The following is a 25,001-nucleotide window of genomic DNA, read 5'->3' as shown; positions in this document are numbered from 1 at the left end:
AACGAGGGGACAGCAGGCTCAGAGTCCCCTCAGGGAAGCCCCACGCCCGCGGACGGGCCAGAACCCCCCCTCTCCTTTTTCCCCGACTCTCTCCCCTCCGGCAACCGGGACCGGAGCTCGGACCCAGCGCGGACCCAGGGCGCCCCGCACCGTCCGCACCCCGCAAACCCGCCTCCTGCGGGGCGCACCCGCGGAACGCACCGCACCGCACCGCGGAAACCCGGTTCCCAGCGGAGCCCGGCGGCTCCCGGCTCGCTGGAAGGGAGCCGCGGGGACACGGCAGGAGGCGGCGGCGGCGGCGGCGGCGGAGGAGGAGGAGGAAGAGGAGGAGGAGGCGGAGGAAGGCGCGCAGCAGCCAGCCACGCAGCTTTGACGTCGCCGGGCTGCGGCTCCCCGGCTCCGCTCGCCGGCACGTATAGCACAACGTGACGGCACACCGCCGCCCTCCATTCACACTCACCCGCTCGCACCCAGCGCACACGCACCCACCCGCCGCGGCGGAGGCAAGACCACCCCCCTACCCACCAACAACCCCCCCCCCCCAAAAACCCCGCCATGGGCTCCGCGGCCGCTCCGCAGGCGCGCTAAAAACCGCCCCCCCCCCCCCCCGCACCTAAAGCAAGACCCACCTCCGCGGCTCCCACCCACGCCACCTCCGCACCAGCGCGGGGAGGAGGAGGGGGGGGGGGTCCCCGCGCATCATGCGGGGGTCGCGGCGCTGCGATGGCATCTGATGGCCGCGGGGCGCGGGAGGCTGCGGAGGCCCCGCGCAGCTCTCGGCGGCCCCGGCAAGAAGAAGAAAAAGCGGCGGCGGCGGCGGCGGCTGCCGGAGCTTTGAGGGGGCTGCCGTTCTGAAAGGGGGGGCTCCGCGCTTCTCCGCGCCTCTCCGCGCCGCCCGCTGCGCAGGAGGAGGAGGAGGAGGAAGAAGAGGAGGAGGAGGCGGAGGAGGAGGAGGAGGAGGAGGAGGAGGAGGAGGAGGGAGGACCGGAGCGGTGCCCGCCGCCTTGCCCCCGCCGCCCTGCCTTGCGCGGGCGTGCGCGGCTCGGCCGCAGCGGAGCGCGGAGCTCCGGCGGGCTCTGCGCTGCCTTCCCCCCCCCTTCCCTTCCCTTCCCCGGCTTCTTTCCTTCCTCCCCCCCCTCCCTTTCCCCCCCTCCCCGCCCCGGCTCCGGGCTGGATATGTGGATGCTCACGTGAAGATGGATGTAGCGATCGGGCTGCTGGGGCTGCTGACGGTTCTGCTGGAGGGCAGCTCCGGCCAAGGGGTGTACGGTGAGTCCGGGGCGCGGCGTGACCTTGTCGCCGGGGCGGGAGGGCGGGGGGGGGGGTATATGTGTGTGTCGTCCATCCTCCCCCCCCCAATACACACACACATCCCGCGGGGGCGGCGGGGCTCCGCGGAAGCCGGCGGAGGCAGCGCCGTTGCCATGAGACGCTGACATTGCCCGGTGAAAACCCCCGGGGGGGGGCTCCGGGCCGGTCCCGGAGCGGGTGGTCGCAGCCGCCAGGGGGTTTTTCCGCGCCCGCGGAGCCTCCTCGGGTGCGTGTGTAGGTGTGAGGGGGCCGTTTCACTTGTTAGCAGCGTCGCTGCCGCCCGCCCGCGGCCGCGGAGCGAGGGGTGGGGGGCGAGCCGCAAACTTCGCGGTGCTCCGCCGGGGGCGCGCAGTCTCCGCGGCCGAGGGCGGCTCCGCGCAGGGGAGAGCCCCGCGGAACCGTGTGTCCGCCCCCCCCGAAGGCAGTGACTTGCAAATCGCCGCCGCGGAGCGGGACGCGGAGCGCTGCGCGGAGCTGAGAGCCGGCGGCATCCCCCCCCCCCTCCCCGCTTTTAGCGCTCGGGGCCCGGGCGGTTGCGTGGGGTCCGGTGCTGGGGCCGCGGGTCTGGTTGCTTCCCCCCCCCCCACGCCGCCACCATCCCCAAGTTGGCCCCGTTTCGGCGGAGCCCGGAGCTGAGCAGAGGGGAGAACCCACCGGACCGCGGTGCTGTGCAGAAAGGATGCTGCCCGGTGCGCTGGCCCCGGCTCCGGTGATGCCCTGGTGATGCCCCGGCCCTGGTGATGATGTCCCGGTGATGATGCCCCGGCCCCGGTGATGCCCCAGTGATGATGTCCCAGTCCCGGTGCTGCCCCAGTCCCAGTGATGATGTCCCGGTCCCGCTGATGCCCGGCCCCGGTGATGCCCCAGTGATGATGCCCCAGTCCCGGTGATGCACCGGTAATGATGTCCCTGGTCCCAGTGATGCCCCAGTCCTGGTGATGATGCCCTAGTCCCGGTGATGCCCCGGCCCCGGTGATGCCCTGGTCCTGGCGATGACGCCCCAGCCCCAGTGATGCCCCACTCCCAGTGATGATGCCCCACTCCCAGTGATGATGCCCCACTCCTGGTGATGCCCCACTCCCAGTGATGATGCCCCACTCCCAGTGATGATGCCCCGGTCCCGGTGATGCCCCACTCCCGGTGATGATGCCCCGGTCCCGGTGATGCCCCACTCCCGGTGATGATGCCCCAGTCCCGGTGATGCCCCCGGTCCTGGCCCGGTGGCGGGGGGTTATGTAAGCGTCGCGGCTGGGTTCGGTGGCGGTGCGGTCCTGCGGGGAGCGTTGGCTCTGGTAGTCGGTGTTGAGGAGACTTCGTGAATTTGCCAGTAAATGCTTCGTTTGACATCTGCTCCTTCGAGCCCCTGCGCCTGTTTCGGCACTAAAATATTTGCTTCTCACTAACGAGGCAGCCCCAGCTAGAGATGCGCTTCCCCCCCCCCCCCCTTTTTTCTTTAAATTTTGCAAAATTTCAGTGTAATTGAAAATGTCTGAGGGGTTCTGCTCGCAGCGGCTGGATCACTAACGTGCAGATCTCAGCACCGGCAGCGCCGGGGCTCTCTGCCTTCCTCGACACACAGGCACATATTGTTGGATGCGCTGGAATAGCAACTGCTGTCGTGAATAGGAGAGGGCTTGTTCAGGCAGAGCGTGTTTTGTGGGGGCCTACAGGAAAGGGAGCTCTTGCCCTAGACTGAACGCCAGCATCGATGCACGGGCGATGTCACATGCAGATTTGTAGTAAGACTTTTGTTTGGCAATGATGCGTTTTCATCCTGTAAAATGTAACGCCTTATTTAGGTTAAGGACGACGGGTGAAGGGCTGGTGAGAGTGCGGCGGGGGGAGTGGTGTGAAGTCAGTCGTATGTGGCTGCACTATATTTGAAACCTGTTTCATGTGAATCTGTGTTTCTTCATTGACTCCCAAAGGTCAGTTTGAGAAAGCAGACAGTGCTCTGCCAAAAAAAAAGCCAAGCCCAGGGTATGTCTCCCGGCAGCCTGGAGCGCCTTGAAGAGCCTGCTCGGTGTGCTAGAGCTATTTTGAGAAAGGAGGTTTTGAAAGTAGTGCCCTGAGTTACATTAGCAAAAGCGAGCCCCAGCCTGGGAGAGGCAGCCTGCTTAGTGCTTGTTGCTTTGGAAAAATAAGTTTGTGGGATTCGAACAACTTTTTTTGTCCCTTACTGAAGATTTCAAGATCCTCACAGCTCTGCTTCCAAGCCTGGTGCCGTTAGGAAGATGTCTTGCTGAGTGAACCCGCTTGTTCCCTGCTTTTGTGCCGACAACCTGCAATGCCGGCGTCCCTTCTGTGAGCAGGCAGAGCCCCGGCAGCCTCCTCCGTAAGGAAGGCTCGGGGAGTCGCTCCACTTCGCGAAGCGAAGGAGCGTGGTACGGTGTCTGGCCGTCCTCCCCGAGCCCTGCCGCCCTCTCCAGCCCTGCACGGAAAACTTGCTGCTTTGCCGGTCACTCAGACCCATCGCTCAGGCGCCTTCTGCCGCTCCGACTTCTCTCCGGTTCCTCCCGTTGAGGTTGTGTCTCATCCGCAGCAGGACCCGTGTCCCCGGGCTGGGGTCTCGCTCGTGATGTGCGTTGCCCAAGCTCCACCTGCCTGCTCTCCGGCACTGCCTGCCGCCGATGCTCGTCTCCGACGCTGCAGGAGGTGCAGAGAAGGACCGCTCAGCTCTGCCCTGTGCCGGCACAGTGCCTGCCGTGGCAGCGTGCATGTCCACCCAGAACAGCAGCACTCGAGAGCTGTTTTGGTGCCCTTAAATGCAAAATAAGTGGTCCACGTGTGCTTATTCCTAGCTCGCACAAAAAAGCAAATTAATGTCCCGTGATGTCTGGCTGTACATCTCACCGTTAACTTTCCTCTGTTGCTTCTGAATAGTAAAGCAGTGATTAAAAAGTCAGTTGCTCGTACAGCTGAACCTAAGGGGGAACTGAGGCACGGCACTGAGAACAGTTTCCCGAGGCTGAAGAGCGGGTCAGTGATGGAGCCAGGACAGGCGCAGGTCTGCCCGCTGCCCACCGTCCCCTGCCCTGTGCCTCACGCTGCATCTTCAGGGGATGGGGGGAGAGCAGAGCTCCTAAAATCCCCGGCAAGATGTACAGTTCCTCAGCTCTGCTTTGCCCAGCTTGTTTTTTTTGGCGAAAGAATCTAGAAAAAACTCAAGTGCTGTATGCACTTTTCCTCCTCTCTAAATTATGCATGACTTGCACTGTTAATAAAGCAGAAAATGTAGGTATTCACAACATGATGGTTATCCTTTCACCGAACCGCAAGTTGCAAGAGAAGAAATGGCTAAATGAGAAGGCCAACATGGGCATGGAGTGTTTTTAAGCAGATAAGCGGCAGCTTATCAAAATGTGGGAGTTTTGTGAGAGTGGAGAACAGATTTTTGTGACTGGCCAGGGGGGGTCTCGCTGGGGACCTGGGGTTCAGGCGCTTGCTCCGGTGTTAAAGCCGACACTTTCTGGCTCTGGGAAGCTGTTTCCAAAAGACACGAGTCGCCAGAGTAACTGGGAGCAGCCGCGGTACCTGCTGGGTGAGGTGTTGCTGCACCCATGGGGTGTCCACACGGGAAAGGGGTGCAGCCCCCTCAGCACCCGGAGCAGCCCCCTCCGTGACACGGCTTCCCCGGGGCCACCGGGGCATGTTTTACCTACTTCTTGCAGAGCTTTTCAGTTATTTTCCCATGACTTCAGCTGGAAATAAGCAGGGCAGCTACTGAGAACAAGTTTTTCGTGTATGTAAACACCAGGTATGTCGTAGGGAAAAGTGTTTGCATGCAAAATTCATCCCTCTGTGTACCCCCCCACTGTGTTGGATACTAACTCCTACAAAGAAAAGCACTGAACATCCCACCTGCAGATGCGGATAATGTTAGGACGGCTCTAAATGCCTGCTGAAAGCCAGTGATCACAAATGTAACGAGTATCCACTGTGCTCAGACATGCCAGAGTCTCCCTGAGGCTCTGCACCAAATCGGGCTGTGGGACTCCGCGTGCAAAATGTTGGGAGAAGCGACCACGGCCAAGGGAACAACCAGGCTTTTCGTTGCTGGCGCAAAGTAACGTGGAAGCGTAGGTATTTATTGTATTAAATGTCAGAGAGGTTGCCCTTGTTCCTCGTGCCAAGCATAAAATGTTATCCAACGGACTTAATTTTTATTGCAGTGGTGTGTTTTATAAAGAAGCAGGTTTGGAAATGGGGAACCCAAACCCCTTCCACCCCAGGTAGCAGCTTGAGCAGGGTCTGCTGAAGCGCTTCGTATCCCGGGGGAGGTGGAGCAGGGCCACCCGGTGTCAGGAAAGATCTTCCATCGCCTCCGGCTGCCTCTTTATAATGATGATGATTATTTTGTGGTACACTCAGCTCCCCGGGGGGATTAATGACTGCTGGCTTCGGAGCTGAAAGTCTCTGCGTGCCGCTGGTGACCTGGCCTTTCCCTAGCGCTTGCCCTGGTCAAACAAGTGGATTGGAAGGATGAAAGAAGGGAGGGGGGGGGAGAAAAAACCAAAAACACTCTGAGAAAGAGCAGTTTCCCCGTTAGAAAGGCCGGTTGCCCGTTTCTGCCGGCGAGGGCAGCCTTTGGATCGCTGGTCCCAGATGTCACCGCGGTGGCAGGGGGACGGAGGGTATTTATTTCCGCGGCGCTGCTCGCCTCGGCTGGGTGTGAATGCGGACGTTGTGTGGGCCAGTTTAACCCTGCACAATTTGGGATATTGTGCGAGGGAAGCGCGGCGGTCCCGGGAACAGGGGAGGAATTATGCGGTGCCGCAGGGGCTGGTGTTTCTGAGCAGCTGTGTGCTCCTCCGCCGCCAGCTCCGGGAGGTTTTGCAGGAGCCAACTGATCACCGAGAGCTTTAACTCTTAACTGAGCCCCGGGGAGGGATCTCCTCCTCCCTCTCACGCCGCAGATGTTTACATTGGGATTTCAGCAGTGGTCTGAGGTGAACTTCAGCTTCAGCAGCCAAACCCGGGAGCGTGCAGAGGCCGGGAAGCAGCCGTCGTGCCTCTTACGGACCGCCAAGGGATTGGGATTGACTCTGCTCCCGTGGTTCTTAGTTGTGCCGCAGGTAAGGGGCCGGGCAGCACCCGGCATCGTGGGAGCGAGGGAGTCTGGTGTCCGGGCGTGCTGGTCTGTGCATTCGGGGGGGCTGGTTTTGCCCTGGGGTGCGACAGCGTGCGGTCAAAGGGTGCAGATAGAGTCAAATTGTAAAAATGCTCAATAGTGAAAGTGCGGGAGAAGCTCAGCAACGGAGATTAAACCTGACTCGAGGTCTGCTGAATCGATGCGGAAACTTCCATCAGGTTTCACGTGTCCCGGGACGTGCGTGACAGCTCAAAGCGATCCTCCTGGCATGCAGCGAGTTGCCTCCGTGCTGTGCTGGACGGTGTCGCGGCACATCTCATCCTCCCGGGAGCAGCTGGTGCTCTGTGTGTCTCTGGTCAAAATGTTGCCTTTGACTCTGCGTGAGGGAGATTCGGAGGAAATCTGGTGGCAAGGAAACAGTCTTTAAACAAATAAAATAACAGCTCTCCTGGCTCAGAAGAGCAAAATCCAGTTTAATTAGAATCAGTCAGATAAGTGCTGGAGAGGAAGGAAACAGATGAATGATTAAAGCTCAGTTCTGTCTTCCACCCTCCTCAAATATTTTCTGGGACATCCTTCGGTGAAGGGATGATCTGCTCCCTGCACACAATGCAGTGCCAGCCTATATATGCATGTATATATATGTATACTCTTGTAGGGCACTGGGTCTTCTGCAGTATAGCCCTTCTTCCAGTGGAAAAAACCCCTTTTGGATGGGAGGCACACAGACACGGGCCACGCGGGAAGAAAATGCAAGCGGGGAGGATGCTCCCTGCATCCCCCTGCCAGTGCCAGGACGCCGTCACTCTCCCTGACTCGGGCTCAGGGCCGTAAGTTGTTTCTTAAACCTGGAAAAGACTCTTTGTTTGGAGAAAGGGGTTTTTGAGAGCGGCTGTCCGAGGGAAGGCAGCTCCATCAGTCCCCACGACCCGGGTCTGACCCGGTGCCGGTGTTGGGCGTTCGTAGTGGTGCCGCTCCATCACCGCTGGATGAGCCCTCCCTTGTAGCCACACCGAGTCCCCACGACTGGCTCCCCGTTAGGTCCTTTGGTTTATCTTTTTATAGCACCTCTTTCCAATTTCGAGTTATGTCTGGATCCGGCTGAATTATTTCCTGCCATCTCCATAAATAATGGCCTCGCTAAATATAGCCGAAAATGGAGGGAAGTCGTTTTGCTATTCTCAGACAGATTTTGAAGCCTGGCTCTTCTAGAAGGAGGACTTTCTTTCAAGACACGGTGGCTGTCCAGGAGCGGTCCGGTGCCGCAGCCTGGGAGATACCTCCTTCTGTGAGTGCTTCTTGCAACCCTGAAAGCTTGAAGGACTGAGTGGTTGCCTTGAATGTCCTTACAGGCCCATGTTACTCTTGGCAGCTTTTAGCTTGATTTTGACGTCTGTTTGCTCCGATTTTTTGTTGCCAGCATATTTGGGTACCAGGGAGGTTTGTGATCTGGAAAACAGGTCTTATGAGGAGGGACTAGAGGAGATCCATGCGTTAAGGTGGTTAAGACTGACTGAGGTAGTTAAAAAGGGAGATCAATGTATATTATAATTATCTCAGGAAGGAAGAGGCAGGCAGTGGTGAAGAGCTAGCTCCAAGCAACCACCTAAGGTGTTAGAGGAGCCAACAGCAATCATTTGAAGTTATCAAAGCCCGCAGTGGAAATAAAGATGAGGTTTTTTAACAGCTGGGGTAATTAGCTGTTGGAGCAGCTCACCGAGAGATGTGCTGGACTCCCTGATGTTGAACGTCTTTGATATACAATCAAATGTTGCTTCTTAAATTGGCGAGCTTGATCCAGGTGGGGATTGCTAAGGGAAATCTCTGTCTCATGGTTATGTGGGAGGTCAGCCCAGATGAGACCCACTGTCTCTACTGGCCTCAAACTCCAGGAAACAATCTGTTTTTAATATATCAAAGCAGTGATTGGAGTAATATATGTTACTTAGCAAATGGTCTGGACTTTAGTTATGTCATTAATACATGAATACCTGATTAAAACACCACATACCCTTCAGAGCGCAGCGTATGAAATGCGTCGGTAGGTAACTCTCAGCATGGGAAGGGAGGAGGAGATGGGATCAAGGGACCTAAAGGTCCCTTCCACCCCTCTGCTTGCGTGTAATGCCTGCTGTGTCGCTTTCCATGGGCTTTCTGGTGGGTATAGCACACGCCTTCTTCCAGCCGTGGTAGGTGCTGCTCGGGAGTTCACAGCCAGGTTTTTGGCAGGTGGCCCCTGAGCGCCAACGTGCCCAAGTCCCACTGGCTTCAAAATGAGAGCGGTGCCCAGGTAACCTGGGAACGGGGCTCTGGGGGGGCTCTGGAGGCGTTGCAGCCGAGGGATGCCACGCTCCGAGATGTAGTGGCTGGGCAGATTCTCACCGAGTGCTGCCTGCTCTGCCGGAGCCACCTGGTCAGGCTTCGTGGCACCAGCAAATGGAGAAATCCCCTGAGCGTCGTTTTGTAACTTGGAAATGTGTTTTTTGTGTCTCGACGGAATAGCTGGTTATCTCTCACGTGCTGTAAGACTGCCCTGGAAGATGCAGTCTCTGCAGAGCGGATAAGCATCGGTGTCTTGAAGCCGGGGAGCTGAGAGGCTGCCGGGGCCAGGGCTGGGGCAGAAGCAACCAGGAGCTGCTGCAGCATGTCCTTGGGGCATGAAGAAGTGGGTGGAGGAGGGTGCCAGGCACAGGGGGTTGGGGAGGCCATGTCCCCTCTTAATGGCATGGCAAGGGGCTGCAGCGGGGTGGGAAAACCTTCCTCCCATGTCAGTAGAGCTCTTCAGAGGCATGCCACATGGCACGGCCATGGCTTTGGGAAGAGCCGCATCCTTTCCTTGGCCCCTTTTCTTCTCTGGCCCCTTTCACATTTCATCCAAGATTGATTTCAAGTATGAAAAGATCATTATTTAAAAAAAAAAATAAAATCCAAGGCTGGAATTTCTAGGCAAGCAAGTGCAAGCTGTGTTTCAACATGCACTTCTCTCTTTAGCCTGTTAGCAGTACAAATCCACGCTAGCAGTAATATTTTCTCTCGTTTAACAGAAGTGGTAAGTGCCACCGGAGGAGCGAAGGGAAATGGGGGTGGGAATGGTGGAGCGGGGAGGGCAATGCAACACCCAGCCGGGGAGCGAAGGATGCGACATGGTGTGATCCTCCAGCCCCAGCGCTGCTCCCGTGGCTTTCACCAGGCTGCTGGGTGGTGCTGGTGGCACCCGGCAATTTTTCCTGAAGGAATAATTCAAGAAGATAGCTGTAATTTTAGGGTGAAGAAAACACTCTGCTGCTGCCTTTATTGTGCTTTTTAGATCTCCTCTAGTCTTTGCAGTGCTCTTCAAAGAGCCAGCAATGAAGAACCTCCGTCCCAGCACCCACCCTGTGGGAGGCCCCACCGAAGGTCCCCCAGGTCTGCCTGGCACCCAGCACTGGGACCCTGCGGTGTCCCTGGACTGGAGACACAGACAGCTCTGGGCCCATAAAACGCTAGTATTTCATGATGAAATAAAAATGCCCATCAGATACAGGTCCGAGCCTCCTCAGCTCCTGCCGAAGCCTTTTCTGTGTCCCGCTTGCTGTGGGATGGCTCTGGAGCCGGTACATCCCAGACTGTGGATTGGCACGGGCACCCCAAACATCCAAGCATCCCATGTCGGGACACGGTAACGGGCTCTTGAGGGCTGTTTGAATGACAAGGGACGCCTCAGTGTTCAAGAGTTCACCGATGGCACATTTTGGATTTCATCTTTGGATGCTTTTGTCACACGTTGGGCTGGTCCTTGTTAGCAGGACTGTGGGACATTTGTAATGATTTTCAGCTCACAACGCACTTCTTTATTAACAAATGCATGTGGCTGCACAATACTTCAGCGTTTGAATGTTTGGGGAAGAGGGGTGGGCCATGAAATTGTGTTGAGATGCCTCTGTCAAGCACTTTGCTCTTCCCACATGGCCTGTACCTGACGTGTACCCCAACACGCTACAGCATCGTGTACCCCTCTGCACCGTGCAAGAGGGTGGGCTCCTAAATCATCCTGCTTTTCCATTGCACCCAGCCCCATCAAGGATGGTTCCTGCAGCTTGTGAGGTGGTAATCATGCTGCAATAAGCATGCAGAAAGATGAACCGCAGGTGCTGTGAGCTCACCCGTGGCCGTGGGTTTAGGTGTGAGCTGCCTGTGGCTTTGGCGTGGCCGTACACAGGCTGTGTAGCAAGCGCGGGAGCCCGGAGTGGCTGTATCCCGACGGTCGGTGCGTGGTTGCACGAAACTTGGTGTTGCTGCTGCCATCTCACTGAAATGGGGCATGTTAGTAATGGCACTGGTGCTTTGGTGAGGTGTCGGTTGGAGCTGGTTCGCACGTGGCTGCTGCTAGTCGATGCCTTGCTTTGTCGTGTCTGCGCTGCACGGAAATAACTTGGGTGGTGTAGTTAAATTAATGAGTCTTTAGCTTCCTAGAAAAGCGTGGTTTCCGTAAAAAAATATTAAAATGACCAGTTTTCTTTACGACTTGTGATTTTTTAAATAATTTGTTTTCCCCATGATTGAGAAAAATGGTTTTGTAGATTGTACCCACCAGGTGGGAATTACAGAGTCACTGGGACCACCAGAAGGACCGGAGGAGAGGGCAGCATTTAGCATGCTGATTATCAGGGCCGTAATTATATGCTAAATGGTACTTGTGGCCAGTGAGACTTTGCCTTTCGGTGCTGGTTGGGAGGACTTTGGAAAGGTGAGAGGAGCTTTGGTGGTGTGCTGGTAAGAAGAGCTGGGGAGCCTGCCGGCTGCTGGGTTGAGGCTGCCCGCAGTCACCGAGCAACGTCGGTGCTTCTCCGTCACCGGCAGAGATGCCCTGCGAGGACAGGTGGATACGTGCTGTCTGTGTGCTCCTTACTGAGAGCCTCTTATGGCTTTTAGCATCTCCGTCATCTTCCCTGAGCCGTGGGAGAGTCTGGATCCAGCGACCTTATGCTAAGGGTCTTGTTAGGCAGCACTGGCGTCCGTTTTAAAGCAAGCTTTTCTGGTTTGGCGAAGGTAAAAGCTAACTGTCCTTGATGCGCCGACCCGGGAGCCTTCAGTTCTCTGGAGACAGCCAGAAAAGCTGCACCGTCATCTGGAACGTGAAACTGCTGGGACTTTTACTCCTTACATCGTTTCACTCACTAATTCTGCCTGGTGGCCTATGGATTTGCGAGATAGGGATCAAAGAGGCAGGGAGATAAAAGCTTTATATCAAGCCAACCGACAAGCAGTCAGTCATCCTCCCATTTTAGCGGGATGCACTGTGATGCTTAATTCCAGTCAAGGAGTCGACAGGAGCTGCGCCTGCTCCATCCGCGTGCGGGGCAAGGCGCGTTCGTACTCGCAGGTACGTGCAGCCGGTGTTGCTATTAATATGTGGATTAATATTCTGGGTTCCTGTCTCATTTCTTGAACTGGAGTTAAACCTTGTGGGGGCCGTTCTTGTTTTATGAATATTTGTGCCTTGGGGAACGCTGAACTTGAAAGTATTTTCCATACGAGGGAGATGATGTAGCATAATGAGATGTTACTGGAGCTACCGTGCTTTGCAGTCCTCCTCAAGCAGTCTGGGAGGAAGCTTATAGAAATGATGTTGACTTTAGGTACCTCTTATTTGTGTTTTGAGAAGTTACTTCTACTGCCTCTGTGTCGCAAGGGTCTCCGCCTCCATAGAGGTTAAATAACTTCCTTCCATCCACCAGAAGAGTCTGACCCTGCTGGGATGGAGACTCGGATTTCCATGTTGTGTAGCTTCTTCCACTGGTCCGTGTCTGCTTTTTGAAAATCTTTTTGGTCTAATGGAAGCCTGACAGGCTTCCAGGTAAGGTCTGCTGACCGTCTCACTGTTTTGAGCTGCTGTGATTAGATCACCATGGAGTTGTGCTCATGTTAGTTTTTTCCCTTTCCCAAAGTCATCCCTTGCTGTTATGCTGGTGATGGTTTGTGGAGCTACCTTGACACAGTTGTACAATAACCTACTTCTGGGGAATAAAAATTCAGCTCCAGTGTTCCTTCCGCAGTGTCGTGTGGTCGCTGTCTTTATTACAGGGATTAAGATTGTATGTTCACTGAGCACAATTGCAATCATTTGGCAGTTGAAGCCATTCTTTTCAATTGCTTGATCATTTACACACTAGTTTGCTCCTGCTCAAACTCTTCGGAAATACTGGCCTTAGCATTTCATTAGCATCGTGTTGTACGGTAGCTGGTGTGTGCAGGGGGCATGCACTTCCAAGTATTGCACCACAAGAGCATCATTTATGGTGGAAGGGGGCTCGGGAGGTCTCTGGTCCAACCCCACTGTTGGGATGGGCTGCCCAGGGCCTTGCCTGGTCCAGTTTTGAACATCTCTGCAGCTGTTGCACCCACAACCCCCTGGGTCCTTCTCCCAGCGTTTGACCAAACCCCTTGTGAAAATGTTGTGCCTTGCACCCAGGAACAAGTTCCCTTCCTGCATCTTGTGCCTGTTGGCTACTTGTCATTTTGCTGCGCACCTCCGTGAAGGCACCGGCTTTGTCTTCTCTATGACCGTCCACTGGGTGTGTGATGATAGCAATGAGTGTCTTCACTGTCTTTTCTCTGGACTGGTTGCCACTCGACCTGCTGCCTGTGTTTTTGCGAATACAGCCCAGGACATGGCTGGCTTTCATCCCTGCAGCAGTGCACCAAAACCTTTTCGGTAGAGACGCATTCTCAGCCTGTCCTGCCACATGGGGTTGTTTCCTCCCAGCTGCAGGACTTTTTATTTGTCCGTACCGAAATTCAGGATTTTTTTGTCAGCCCATTTCTCCAGCCTGTCTTTGGCTTTCCCCATCCAGTCTCCGTGTTCCTGGGCCATGTCTCTATATTGTCCCCTTCCTCGGAGTGGCAAAGTGCTCTGAGCATCTCCCCGGGGAAGAGCAGACCCTCCTCTGAGCATGGGAGAACATGAGCAAACAGGGCAGACCAACGCTTTGACTCTCGTCCCATGCTTGGAAAGAAAAGTCTGGTTTGTGTTCCCAGCTCACCATGCTGGGACTGGTTGAGGTGGGATGATAACTCCTCACGAACCTGATGGAGGTGGCACATCTCGGAGCAGCTCGGAGGGCTCCTGCAGGGAGCAGGTCCTCGCCTGTGTGAACGAGGCATGTGCAGTGGTACTTCAAGTACAGGTTTTTTTCCTTTGAAAATCTGGCATCTTAGTGTACCGCTGTGAAACTGAAAATCCTTGTGAATATGCTCGCAGCATGATGGGTGCTGGAACGAGTGCTGGCTGTTGAAATGTGCTTGGTGGGAGTAACGCGGTGGAGAGAACTGGGGTGATTTGCATTCTGTAATTAGAATAACCCAACCGTTCGGAGAAGGATGAGCCAATCTGATGAACTGATTAAATAAAAAGTCATTGAGATAATGTTTATAACAACAATGCACACACTTTATCCAGCCTCTCCTGCCTTAATAGTCCCTTTATCTTGTAATGTGACCCCTTTTCTAAGAAAATTTTTTGTGCTGTTAACAATAGTATTTAATAAAAAAAGTAGCTGGATACCTGAGAAACTCCAGGCTTTCCCAAAGAATCAAAAAAAAAGGATCCTTACCATCCCAGCTGTGCAACCTGCCGGCTCTTGGTGGTTCTTTGTGCTGGAAAAGGGAAGAGCGTGTGAGCGAGGGGCAGGAGAAAGGCAAGAAGAGGGGGAGGATGGTGGTGGTTCCCTCCTGTGCCCCCACCGCATCCCTGTGCCGCTACCCGTCCTCCATCAAACCATCCCCTTCCATCATGTCGCCTCCCATCCCAGGCATGCCACCAGCAGCTTCCAGCTTCACCCTGAGCTAAAAACTTGAAGGTCATTACAATTTAGGGCTCAGGGGCCCGGATTATGAATTAGCAAATAAATGAATATTTCCTGCTGGAAGGAGCTGGAGGAACTGGATGCTGCATTAGGCTGCCCACCTGATTAATAGCTGTTTTTCCTGAAGGTGAAGTTACTCTGCTCTTCTGGGTGTTGGATTGCTTTCTTTTTTTCTTTTTGCTTAGCATTATATTGATGGAATATAACGCAATAAAGCAGTTTTGGCAGGATTACACTGCAAGGGCCAAAGCAACAAGGGAGTGTTGCCACAGTAGCTGTTTTAGAACAAGTTTTGCCCTGGCGTTCAGTCTTCTCAAATGATGGGGCAAAGTCCTCCTTCCCTTGCAAGCCTCATGCCGTCCCTCCTCTGGCAGAGGGGTAAGATGCAGACCTGAGAGAGACATCACCATTTCGTGCAGCTGACAGCATCCCATACACCCAGCTGCCATTTAGATGGCTCGTTATTTCGGTTGCCAGCTAGGGCTGTTTCCCACTTCCCCATTTTTTTTTCCTCTTTCCCCCACATCCCTGCCAAATAGTGCAAAAGAGAACTTTGTATATCAATCAGCCACTTTCCTGCAGTCTCCCCTCAAAATTTAGCACAGCCTCACTTTTTCCTCTGCACATAGGCGAGGCTGCCAATACAAAATTGTTTGTAGAGCTGTTTACAAGGGGCACGTCTGCAGCCCCACAGCTGGAATTAATTCTGATCATTACTTAAAGCAAGGCCGGGCTGGCAGCTTGCTTTTCTTCTCGTAGGGGTTGTGAGCAGCCTTGGAGCAAGTTGGCAAAGCTGGGGTGCTCCAGTTACTCTCCTCTTCCGAATGTGAGTTTTATTTTTCCTCTTCTTTCATTAAAATGACCCATTTGCCTGTGGGGGGAGAAGGTGTGTGTGGGAAGCTGGTACTTTCTTATATGCACTGTACAAATGGGTTAAACCATGATCGGGGAGGTGGCTTCTTTGTTGTGATGCTCAGTTCTGCTGTGGGCTCTTGAGCAAAGGTCACAGAGCAGCTTTGTGGTGGGTCCATAGGGATGCTCTGGTCCCAGGGCTGCATCTGCCATGTGCTTCTCCAGGTTATCCTGTGTGATGTTTGACTAAATCCCAGGGAGGAAGAGACAAAAATGATGCTTTAAGGAGAGATGGGTCTCTGGGATGTGCCTCGTCAAAGTTCACTGAGGCTGGACCTGGGGCAAAAGGAGAAATATGTGGTTTTTTGGATAACTGGTAATTTCCAGGAGTTGCAGGAGTCATCCTGGGTGATCAGAGTGTTTTGCCAAAGTGGAAATGTGCTGGGGGTTATTCTGTTTTGGGTTTTGGTTTTTTGTTTGTTTGGTTTTGTTTTAACTGCACGAGTGCTTTAATATAGAACAGAAGGGAATTTTCAAATAGGCATTTCAAAATGAAAAATGGAACCATTTCACTTTAAAATTGTCAAAACATTTAAATGTTTTCCAATTATTCAAAAATGCTGTGAGGAATTTATGGAATATGTCAGGCGTTGGAATTTACCTTTTTTTTTTTCTGAAAAAAGTTTTGTGGGAGGAAAAAATGAGGGGGGAAAAATGGCCTGCTTGAGCTTGTATAGCAGTGAACTGCATCTGGTATGTTGTGTCCCAAGTCTTAGGTCAATGAGAAATGAGCTGATCTCCAATAGTATACAAGAAAACCTGTCCCCTTTCAGTATTTTCTCCTATTCTAATATGATTGTACATGTGCCATCAGCTTCCTTTGCACTGACATTGGGAGTGATCTATTTTAAATGAGCAAGGCTGTTGTCGCTACTTGGTTTTCTTCGCAGCTAGAGGTCAGATCCAGCTCATGATGCCAGCTGGGTTTTGTCTAGCCTATAGTGTCCTGTTGTATTGCAATGCCAATTAATTGATTATCAGTTAATCCATTGTACATGACTGTAAAGGCTAATAGCCACGCGGATGAACAATTGTTTGAGGTGTCCCTTCCCATGCAGAAGCTGGGATGTCTGTGTCAGCAGAAACGAGGACCGAAATGATTAATGTGTGCGAATGAGCATTTTCTGTATTCATGGGGCGTGACTTAATTTGTGTTGGTATTAATGCCTTCCTGGGCTGCTGTGAACGTTCAGCCAGTGCCTGCTCTTAGCCAAGTGCGTATTTCCATACAAACAGAAGATCTGCTTTGTAATCTGTGGTCAACCATGTTGAAGCGCTTTTCACTAATAAGCTATGAGAGTGCTCATCTGAGGCAGAAGCTCTCACATTTTCTAGTTAGTTTAATTAATATATATGTTTTGCCTTATAGGAAAGCTTAACTTCACCTCAGGCACCTGAAAAAAAAAAAAAAAAGAAATTTTACTGTTGCAGCTAAATATTCTCGTAAAGAGAACATTTTGTTGCCCACAGCTACTCTATACTCAAGCAAGTAGAGTCCTCAAACTTCAGGGGCTTTTAGAAATGTAATACCAATACCCTGCAACTAAACTCCCATCCAGCAAAGTCCGATGGGATTTCACTAATGGGCTTTCCTATCCCCCCAGCACTCACGTAGGAGCCCCCTGAGAGCCCTCTCCCTGCTGTGGTGTGATGAGTCAGAGAGAAGGGAATGGAGTTCCTCTGTATTTTTTTAAGGATTGTGGTAAGTTGTAGGAGCGATGCACAGATTTAGGGCAAGCATTAAAAATGAGAGCATTTAACTAAGGAATAGGTGTGAGTCCTTTCTTTCTGTGTTTACCAGCCAAGGTCTGAACTCCTTCACTCTCTTAGGTAGTTCTTGATGTTCCTTTTGCAGCTGATGTTCTGGAGAAGGAGTGGTGCCATGTGCTCTGCCTGCGCTGCTCAGGTAATAGTGAATATGGATGGGGAAACCAGAAAACTGGGCACTCTGCTACCTGCAGACAGTGTTGTCTTGGCAGTACGAGATAAAGCTGTCTGGTGAACCCTGGAACAGAGCTGGAGGATGCCAAGCGTGGAAACACAACAGGGTGATATTTAGATGTGGGTATTGCTGTTTCTGAAGCCCTTGCTCCTCTCGGTTGATTGACGTTGGTAAGAAGTACTTGATGTTCAGTTGGCAGGTTCCTGCAGTCCAGTGACTTGTTCGTTCACCGTGGGCTGGCAGCCAGATTTGTTGCACTGGAGATGAACGTGGCGGATTGATCAATGAGGGCGAGTGTAGTCTTGTTCCCCAACGCAGGTGTTGCAAAGGTAGGGCAGACCCAGCGTTCACATGGAAACAGGATTTGTGTTTAAGACACTTTCAGCTCCAATCTGTGGAGCTTTTGTATGGTTGCCTTGGTGCAAAAATGCCCAGTCCCCTGTCTGCAGCAAAACCCCTTGTAGCTGGGAGTGAGGACGATGCATAATGGCCTCCTCTTCCCAGAATTCAGTTTCCCACTGCTGCCTGTGATACTCTTATAGATGGGATCAAAGCTCATCTCCTCCCTGATGCAGCGCCACATCTGTGTGGTGTTCAGCTTGTAAGGATGGGAGAGGTTTTAATGAGAAGCGTTGCCATGAAATGGCTGAATTTTTATTCAGAGACTCTACTCTAACTTAGTCTTGAGGCGGTAAGCCCTGGTGGCTTGCGTTCTGTGGGAGACCTGAGTTTTGTCTTGGTACAGGGGGGTAGAGAGAGGAAACTTTGAAGCCCCCCAAGTCAGTGCAGTGGGTCAGCCAAGAGGAGGGTGGGAGAGGGCTGAGACCTGTGGGCACTGCTGTTGTGCATCAGAGGAATAATACTTCTGTCTGAGTGACTCCAGATTTGCTATAAACAAAATCATGATCTTGCCCTTGTATCGTTCTCTTTATTAATGACCCTGGGTCAAAGCAGCTGGGCAGAGCATGTGTGGATGGTGCAGAGCTGCCTTGCTGAGTGTCATGACCAGCGCTGCTGGCATTTTCCAGGGCTGATGGAAGTTCAGAGCTCTGGGCTTGGCTGGTTTCTGTTCACATTTCCCTAACTGCTGGTTGAAAATGCAGTACGCATAGTGCAGGGGAAGAAACGCTGCTCTGACCCCAAAGTCTCTCCAGTACCAATGCAATGGGTGAGCAGGGTTTCTCACCTCTACGTTTTTATTGGAGTGGAAGTGCTCTCTCGATCGGAGACGAAAGTGGCTGTGGAGGAGCTCAGCCTGCGCCGCAAACCTGCTTGCGGGAGCTGTCAGCTGGTATTTTTAGATGACATCTCTCCTCCAAGGCAGGAGCCCAGGCTTCCTTTTTCACTCTGGGTATGAAGCACAACGGCTCTGGCACAGTGGATGATGGTTCCGGCAAAGGTGTTGGGGAGCAGCTGTGCTGGAAACGCTACTGTTGTGAATGGGAGCGGGAAATACCTTGAGCGTGGGGCTGTGATTCAGCCCTTGCACTGATTTATATAATCTCTGCCACTGATATATCCTGCTACTAATTCTGCCTGGCAGGCTTGAGCAGCCTTGCTGTGCTTCTATATCCTGATGTCTTGGTGGTCCATAATCTCTGAATGGTCCGTGTGCCTCAAACCTGATGTCGGCCATCCCCAGTTTGTGTAACTGTGCTTGGCTGTAGGGTACTGGCTTGGAGCAGTGCTGACCTCACTGGTTGGTCTCTCTGTTTCTGATGCAGGAGTGTGTGTGTGTGCATATGCAGGCAGAAATAAAGCAGATGGAAGTGTGTGGTAATGAGGACAGCTGAAGATTAATCTGTGGGTCAGTAGCACTCCACCATTGAGAGTTGCACAGCCGTAGCTAATACAGGAATAAATTAAATTGCAACAGTAGTTAGGATTGGTGTTGAAAACCCGCTCCACAAATTGGTTGTGCAGTGAAATATGTCCAGAGAGGAACCCGTCTATCATTGTCCCTATTTTGGGAGTTGGATTTGATGATCCTTATGGGTCCCTTCCAAGTTGAGACATGCTATGCTATGATTGAAAGCCTAGTTTGTTTTTAGGGTCTTGTGCTTAAAAAGGGGTTAAAAACCACTTTAACTGCTCCAGTGCCAGGAAGGGGGAGAATTAAGGACCAAAAAGCTGTTTTGCAGGTTGCCTGGAGAGGTTGTGGCATCTCCATCCTTGGAGATATTAAAAAACTGGCTGGACATGGTCCTGGGCAGCTGGCTCTAGCTGCCCCTGCTTGAGCAGGGGGGTCACACCAGATGACCTTCAGATGTGCCTTCCCACCTCAACCATGCTGTGATTCTCCATGAGCATTGGCCCCAAAGGAATTGCAGTTCCTACAAGGACAGTCCTGCTTTTCCATTTTCTTCACTCGTGTTTCCTTGAAAGCAAGCAAGTACAGGTAATGTCCAGATTGCCATTGGGAGATCAAGAAAAAGAAATGGAAGAACAGGTATTGGCATGGTTTCTACTGTGGCACAGGATGACAAGAACTGGAAAATCCTGCTTTATTTTTCATGCTGTCAAAACACTATGGCTAAAATTGCCCTGGCAAACAACTTTTAACCACGTACTGTTATGTATTTTTGAGTAGGAACTGCAAAGTGAGTATCAAAGCGAGCATGCTTTGTGGCTGTGCCCTGTCTGAAGAAAACACTGTTGTGGGGCCATGGAGGATGTAGTTGTTGAGGGGTGTTTTCACTGCACAACCACGGTGGGTGGGTGGTCTGTGGCTCCTGCTGCTGCCAGGCTGCCAGTTAATTGGCAGTCCCATTTGCTGGTCGTTCATAGGTCATAGGTTGGGGAAGAAAAAATGTTTGCAAGCTAGGTCATGCCAGTGGGGGAAAAAGTGAGCCAGCTTGGTGGAGAAATCCTTAAAAGAAGAGTAAATCTACTAGTGTGATGAGTGGGGAAGTGCTCTGCTTACACTGGGGCTCACCAAATCAGCATTCTGCTGTCAAAATCACACAGTTCTAGAATTATTTCATTATTTATCCATTATAGCAGAATTCTCTTATGCTTTTTAATGTAAAATCTGTGGCTGCTTGGCATCGTGCTGCTCTCCGCTATCGCAAGGCTTTGTAACATGGTTCTGTAATGAAGAGGTCTCTATCAAACTGTGTGTACTTGGATGTGCCCAGATATGCTTGTAGTGCTAATTCCAGGGGTTTGGGGAGCAGGAGGTCAGGCTGACAGCCCGCTCATCGCACAGGGCTGTGCTTGTGCCATTCCCATGAAGGGTAGCAGGAGCCAAGGGCTGCACATTAAGGAATCAATTCTACAATCATAATGTGGGCAAATCCCACCAGGTGTTTTGCTTGCACATTTGGTTTCTTAGCCAAGATGGTCTCTATTTCATAAGCCTGTAATGACTCACCAGTGGTTTTGCTCTTGCAAGGAATGAATATGCACTCCTTCCTTCCTCATATCCTTCAGAAAGCGAATGTACAGCACTTGGCTGCTTGTTCTGCAGTTATTAGCTTATAAAGCACCATATGGAAGAATATTAAATAAAGCACTGGCTTTTTCTGAGTGCTGAGTGATGTTAGCTGATAGCACTAGTCCTTCTGAGAATGGCAGTTTTGTGTTTCTGGCTGTGTCCCTGCTGTCTGTTACAGAATTTGTGCCACATCCCTCTCAGAAGGGCTGATGCAGGTAAGAGCCACTCAGCACAAGAAGGACCTGGGGTCTCTAAAACAGAATTGGACTTCTGTCACCTGCAGGGCCGTTTTATAACATGTTCCCAAATCCAGTAGCTCTCTGTGACGCTTATATTGGTGTTGGATGACTGTCTGCATGGCATGCGCCTTGGTGGGGGGGGGCTGTTCTGAAGTGTGATGGTGTATTCCCCAGTATAATAGTGCTTTTGGGTCACGGCCTTCCAGAAATGCATCTCTGGTTCTGGATGTACCTCGCAAAAGGTAAATAACTTCTGTGTGGCAGTGGTGCTCAGCTCCTGGGGCTCGTGCTGAGCCCAGGCAGAGCTCAGTGCTGATGTGATGAGGGTAAGGTGAGCCTGGAGCCACCTGTAGCAGTGGTTCCCAATGTTATTTTAGCAAGACCTTATTCTTGTGTCCGTCTCGTCTTTGCCTTCTCTCTCTCAGATCCCATCTTTGACAAACTAGTCAGGACTTTTCCCAGGTGCTTTGTGCCGGAGGTTTAACCTCTGCAGCCCGCAGAGTTTGCTGTTTGCCTGACCACCAGCACAGCACGCAGGGAGCCTGGGTGCTACTCCTGAACTGTGCGAGATACGTAAAATAGCCCCAGAGGACCAAATCTCCTGCACTGTGGAGAGATGCTGTCAGGTGTCTGTTGTGCTCGAAAAGTTTCTAGTTTTACCTAGTTAGAGATCACAGTGAAGTAAAACCAAAATCATATGCGGAATTAAGATCCCCTTAGGGTTGGTTTTTCTCAATTAAAATTTCAAGTTTACAGCTGCTCACTTAAAGCAGGAAATGCGTTTTACCACTTAAGCGTATGGTTGTGTCATTAACTTCATAATTGTAGGACTGTGTTATTACACATTAAAACGTTAATAAAACTTACCTAAAGCATGGAGGTTTAAAGCAAAACTCTGACAAGCTGTGTGAAGCCGGCGCATTAATGGACCAGCTAAAGTAAACTGTTTTGTTTACAGACCTTAATTTGGAAATTTCTGCGGCTGCTCCCTCAGAGGTGTGTGCTCGGGGGGTATCCCTGTGCAGGGGAAATGCACGGTTCCTGGAGTATTAAAGCTCCCAAGGTCTGGAAGGAGGAGGCTGGTTTCCCAGTTTAAAAGCCATTTGGAGGGTGTGATGTAATGGTCACGGGGGGACTGCGTAGGGTGGGAAGTTGAGGAGAGAGATGGAAAGGAAGGGAGAGATGAAGTGTGCTAAGGAAACTAATAAAGAGCTTAGCGGGGCAGAAAACTAGAGCTGTTTTTCCTTTTTTGAGACAAATTTACTTGGCCTGCAAAGCCTTCAGGGTGGGACTATGCTGTGTTTGTGCATCACCTGTCACAGTGGGATCACAGCTCCTGGCAGAATTTCCAAGGATTTATTGCAATGTAAATAATAATAATTAGCATGTCCTTATGAAGTAGTCATGGTAGTATTTAGTTTAAGGGGGGGGGAACAAAAGGAGAAGCATTATTAATTACTGTAAGAAGTATTAAAGGATCATTTGCCTTTCACAAAGGCATGGCAAATGCAGGAGATATGATACCAGGAGCCCATTTTAGTGTGAATCCCCTTGGCTCTGCTGTGCTGGCCCCATCCCTGCTGCTGCTGGAGGAGAGGGACAGGGATGGAGCGGGGTGAGCCCCAGATGTGGGTGAGCTGTAAGCTGTTGTCCAACTGCAGGGTAATTTCTAGAAGGTCATGTGGAATGTTTTCCATTTTTATGTATTTAAAAAAAAAAACCCAGACAAAAACCCAACAACAACAAAAACCCCAAACCAAAGAAATTGGAAGATCAGAAAACACAGTAGGCTCTGCAAAGCTTGTCAGCTTGTTGCCTTTTTAAATAGGAAGGTGAAAATGAGGTTTACCGAGGAAGGATGTAGAAATCAAAGGAAGGATGGTGATGGCTTTCTAAATTGTCTTGGAGTATGTCCTAGGTGCATCAGAGAAATACCGAGCAAATCCTCCCAAACTTGAGCAGAGAGGTGGGAAATGAGGAAGCAGTCTGGGCATCTGATTCAGGTCACGGGTGGTTAGTGCTAAATACGTGCTCTAATTAGCTGACTGAAAGACTTTCTCATGCTCTTCTAGGGAAAAACCTGCTATTGACATGTGCTGTTACTGTAATTCAACAGAATCCATTCTCCTTTGCCTGGGAAAAAACCCTTTTTCAACTTCCCATCATCTGAGCACCTCTGTTGTAACGGTACGTTTGTGACTAGAACAGTCTAGTGCCTCGGTGATACAATAATGTAAGACATTGGTACAGTCTGGTCAGGGTATTGTGTAGGATAAGGAAAGCAGCCCAGAAACAGCAACACTTAAGCTTTCAGGCATTTAAAGAGTTATGAAAAGATGAAACCCAAATAATCCTAACAGTAAAGCTGTCCTATTGCACACTTTGAGGTACTGCGCCGTCTGTTCTTCAGGAGTAAGTACATGATACCTCTTTTCTGATCCCTGCAGTAGTGGGAACTAAAATAAGTCTAGGGGATCTGTTCACAAAATAACCATCTTCTGGGTTTGATTGTGTTTTTATTTTAAGATGAATCTTGAAGTTCATCTCCCTGCTTTAGTGTCTGAACATGATTCTATTGAGTACCAGCTCCCCCGTAAGGGTTTCGGGACTGTTGTATTGCATTGATTCATTTTGTTCTGCAGTCTGGCACAGACTTAAACTTCTGTGCCGTGCATGACTAAACCATCCTACAGACCTTTCAGCTCTGCAGGAAGGAGCTGTGCCTCACCAAAAGCAATGGTGTGTGATAGGAAAACTCTTGCAGTCTTACTTGTTTTGGACTATACGTTTCTTTTGATGGATTTTGGGGAGAAAATGATGTAGAGCCTGCAAAAGGAGGAATGGGGACTTGAGAGGCAGTATGTAATGGCAGGGCAGCTGTATTTGGACAAAACTGGTCTGAAAAATGGACAGTGTTCTGAAGCAGCTTGCTTTGAGAGTGTCTCGGACACAACGGGAAGCTTTTGCCCCAACCTCCTGGGGAAAGAAGGGGTTTAACATTTACTACTCTAAGATACTACAAGATACCTTTTCTTGTCACACATGGATGGTGAGAACACTAACTCACAGCCTGGGCAAGTTTTTCTTTTAAAGGGAAGAGAGGGATAAAATGTCCAAGGGACATCTCGTGTAAGCTGAGGTGCAGACTGCTTGCCAGAAGTGCATGGGGCTGCTTTAAACTGGAGATGCAGAAAATGGAAAATGCAGTCCCCAGTGAGGCATCCAGACTTAAACCAGACATGCTGTTGCCGTGCCATAAACAGGATTTCTTCCTGAATGTGTGCCTGTGTCTGTCTGATTCAGGTTGTCGGACTGAAGACATCCAGTAGATTTTTAATTTTGAAAAGGGTATTTGGGCAAAGCAAACTTTCTGGCTGAGCAAAGCAACGTGCAGTCGGATGGATGGCAGATCTGCGTCTAGGTGTGTCTGCATGGGTTTGGGTCCTGGTGAGATGGTGGCTCTGGGTCTTGGGTCAGAGGTGGTCACTCCTCTGTCCTCAGGAGCAGGGCAGCCCCGTGGGAACAGTTCTCTCTCAAAACAGAAGACAAGGCGTCCCCAGGGGCGTGCTTGAACCTGACCACAAATTGGGGACGTGATGCAGAGAACGCTGTGGGAAGTGGCACCGTTCACCTGTGGCTGCTGGAGGTCCCTGAAGGGTCCTGCTGAGGTGGAGAGTGGTGTGGGGGGAACAGCAGGACCTGGGTGCTGTGGCATGGAAAGGAATCTGGAAACTTCTGGTTCAGCCCTCTGACTTCTAGGGGAAGATGCAGTGCTCTTTGTTTCCCTTCTTTGTGTAGAGTTGCCAAAACCCAAAAAGTTTTCAGGGCAGAAATATTTCTTTTAACAACCAAACCATCAGGTAGTAGTGATCTTGGAGACCCTGAGAGCATTGCAGTCTCCCTGGGAATATGAAAGGAGGCACAAACCAATGCAATGCTTATGTTTGGATAAAAAGCAATACTCTGGGTTTTGACACAGTTGTGGCCAAGTGATTTATTGGCTTGCTGTCCTAGGAAAATGAGGCTTACTCAACCGTACTGTCTGTATGTCTGTTCCTCACTGCTGGCTCTCGGGGCTGGAGAGGAATCTTTATTCATCTGAGGGCGTCCTCCAAGGACATGAAACCCAAAATGCTTAGTGCCCTCCCACCCTGCACCCTCATTCCTGTACGTGTGTGTGGCTGGTTCAGCTCTTAGTAACATGGACAGCTTTTTAAAAACAAAA

General features: G+C 51.6%; 1 protein-coding gene across 1 annotated transcript in view; it reads left to right on the top strand.

Annotated features, from left to right (window-relative positions):
• Positions 1-1,133: 1,133 nt before the first annotated feature.
• The window catches only part of MDGA2 (MAM domain containing glycosylphosphatidylinositol anchor 2), a 382,087-nt gene continuing 358,219 nt past the window's right edge, over positions 1,134-25,001 (top strand). The window contains exon 1 of the mRNA XM_069783014.1: positions 1,134-1,269. Coding sequence (XP_069639115.1) covers positions 1,197-1,269 — 73 coding nt within the window. The 5' untranslated portion in view covers positions 1,134-1,196. The remainder of the gene's footprint in view (positions 1,270-25,001) is intronic.

The sequence above is a fragment of the Haliaeetus albicilla genome, chromosome 5 (assembly GCF_947461875.1).
Source record: "Haliaeetus albicilla chromosome 5, bHalAlb1.1, whole genome shotgun sequence".
In the NCBI taxonomy this organism is placed as follows: Eukaryota; Metazoa; Chordata; class Aves; order Accipitriformes; family Accipitridae; genus Haliaeetus; species Haliaeetus albicilla.
The sequence above is the reverse complement of the archived record's forward strand: the minus strand, read 5'-3'. Positions and strand labels throughout refer to the sequence as shown.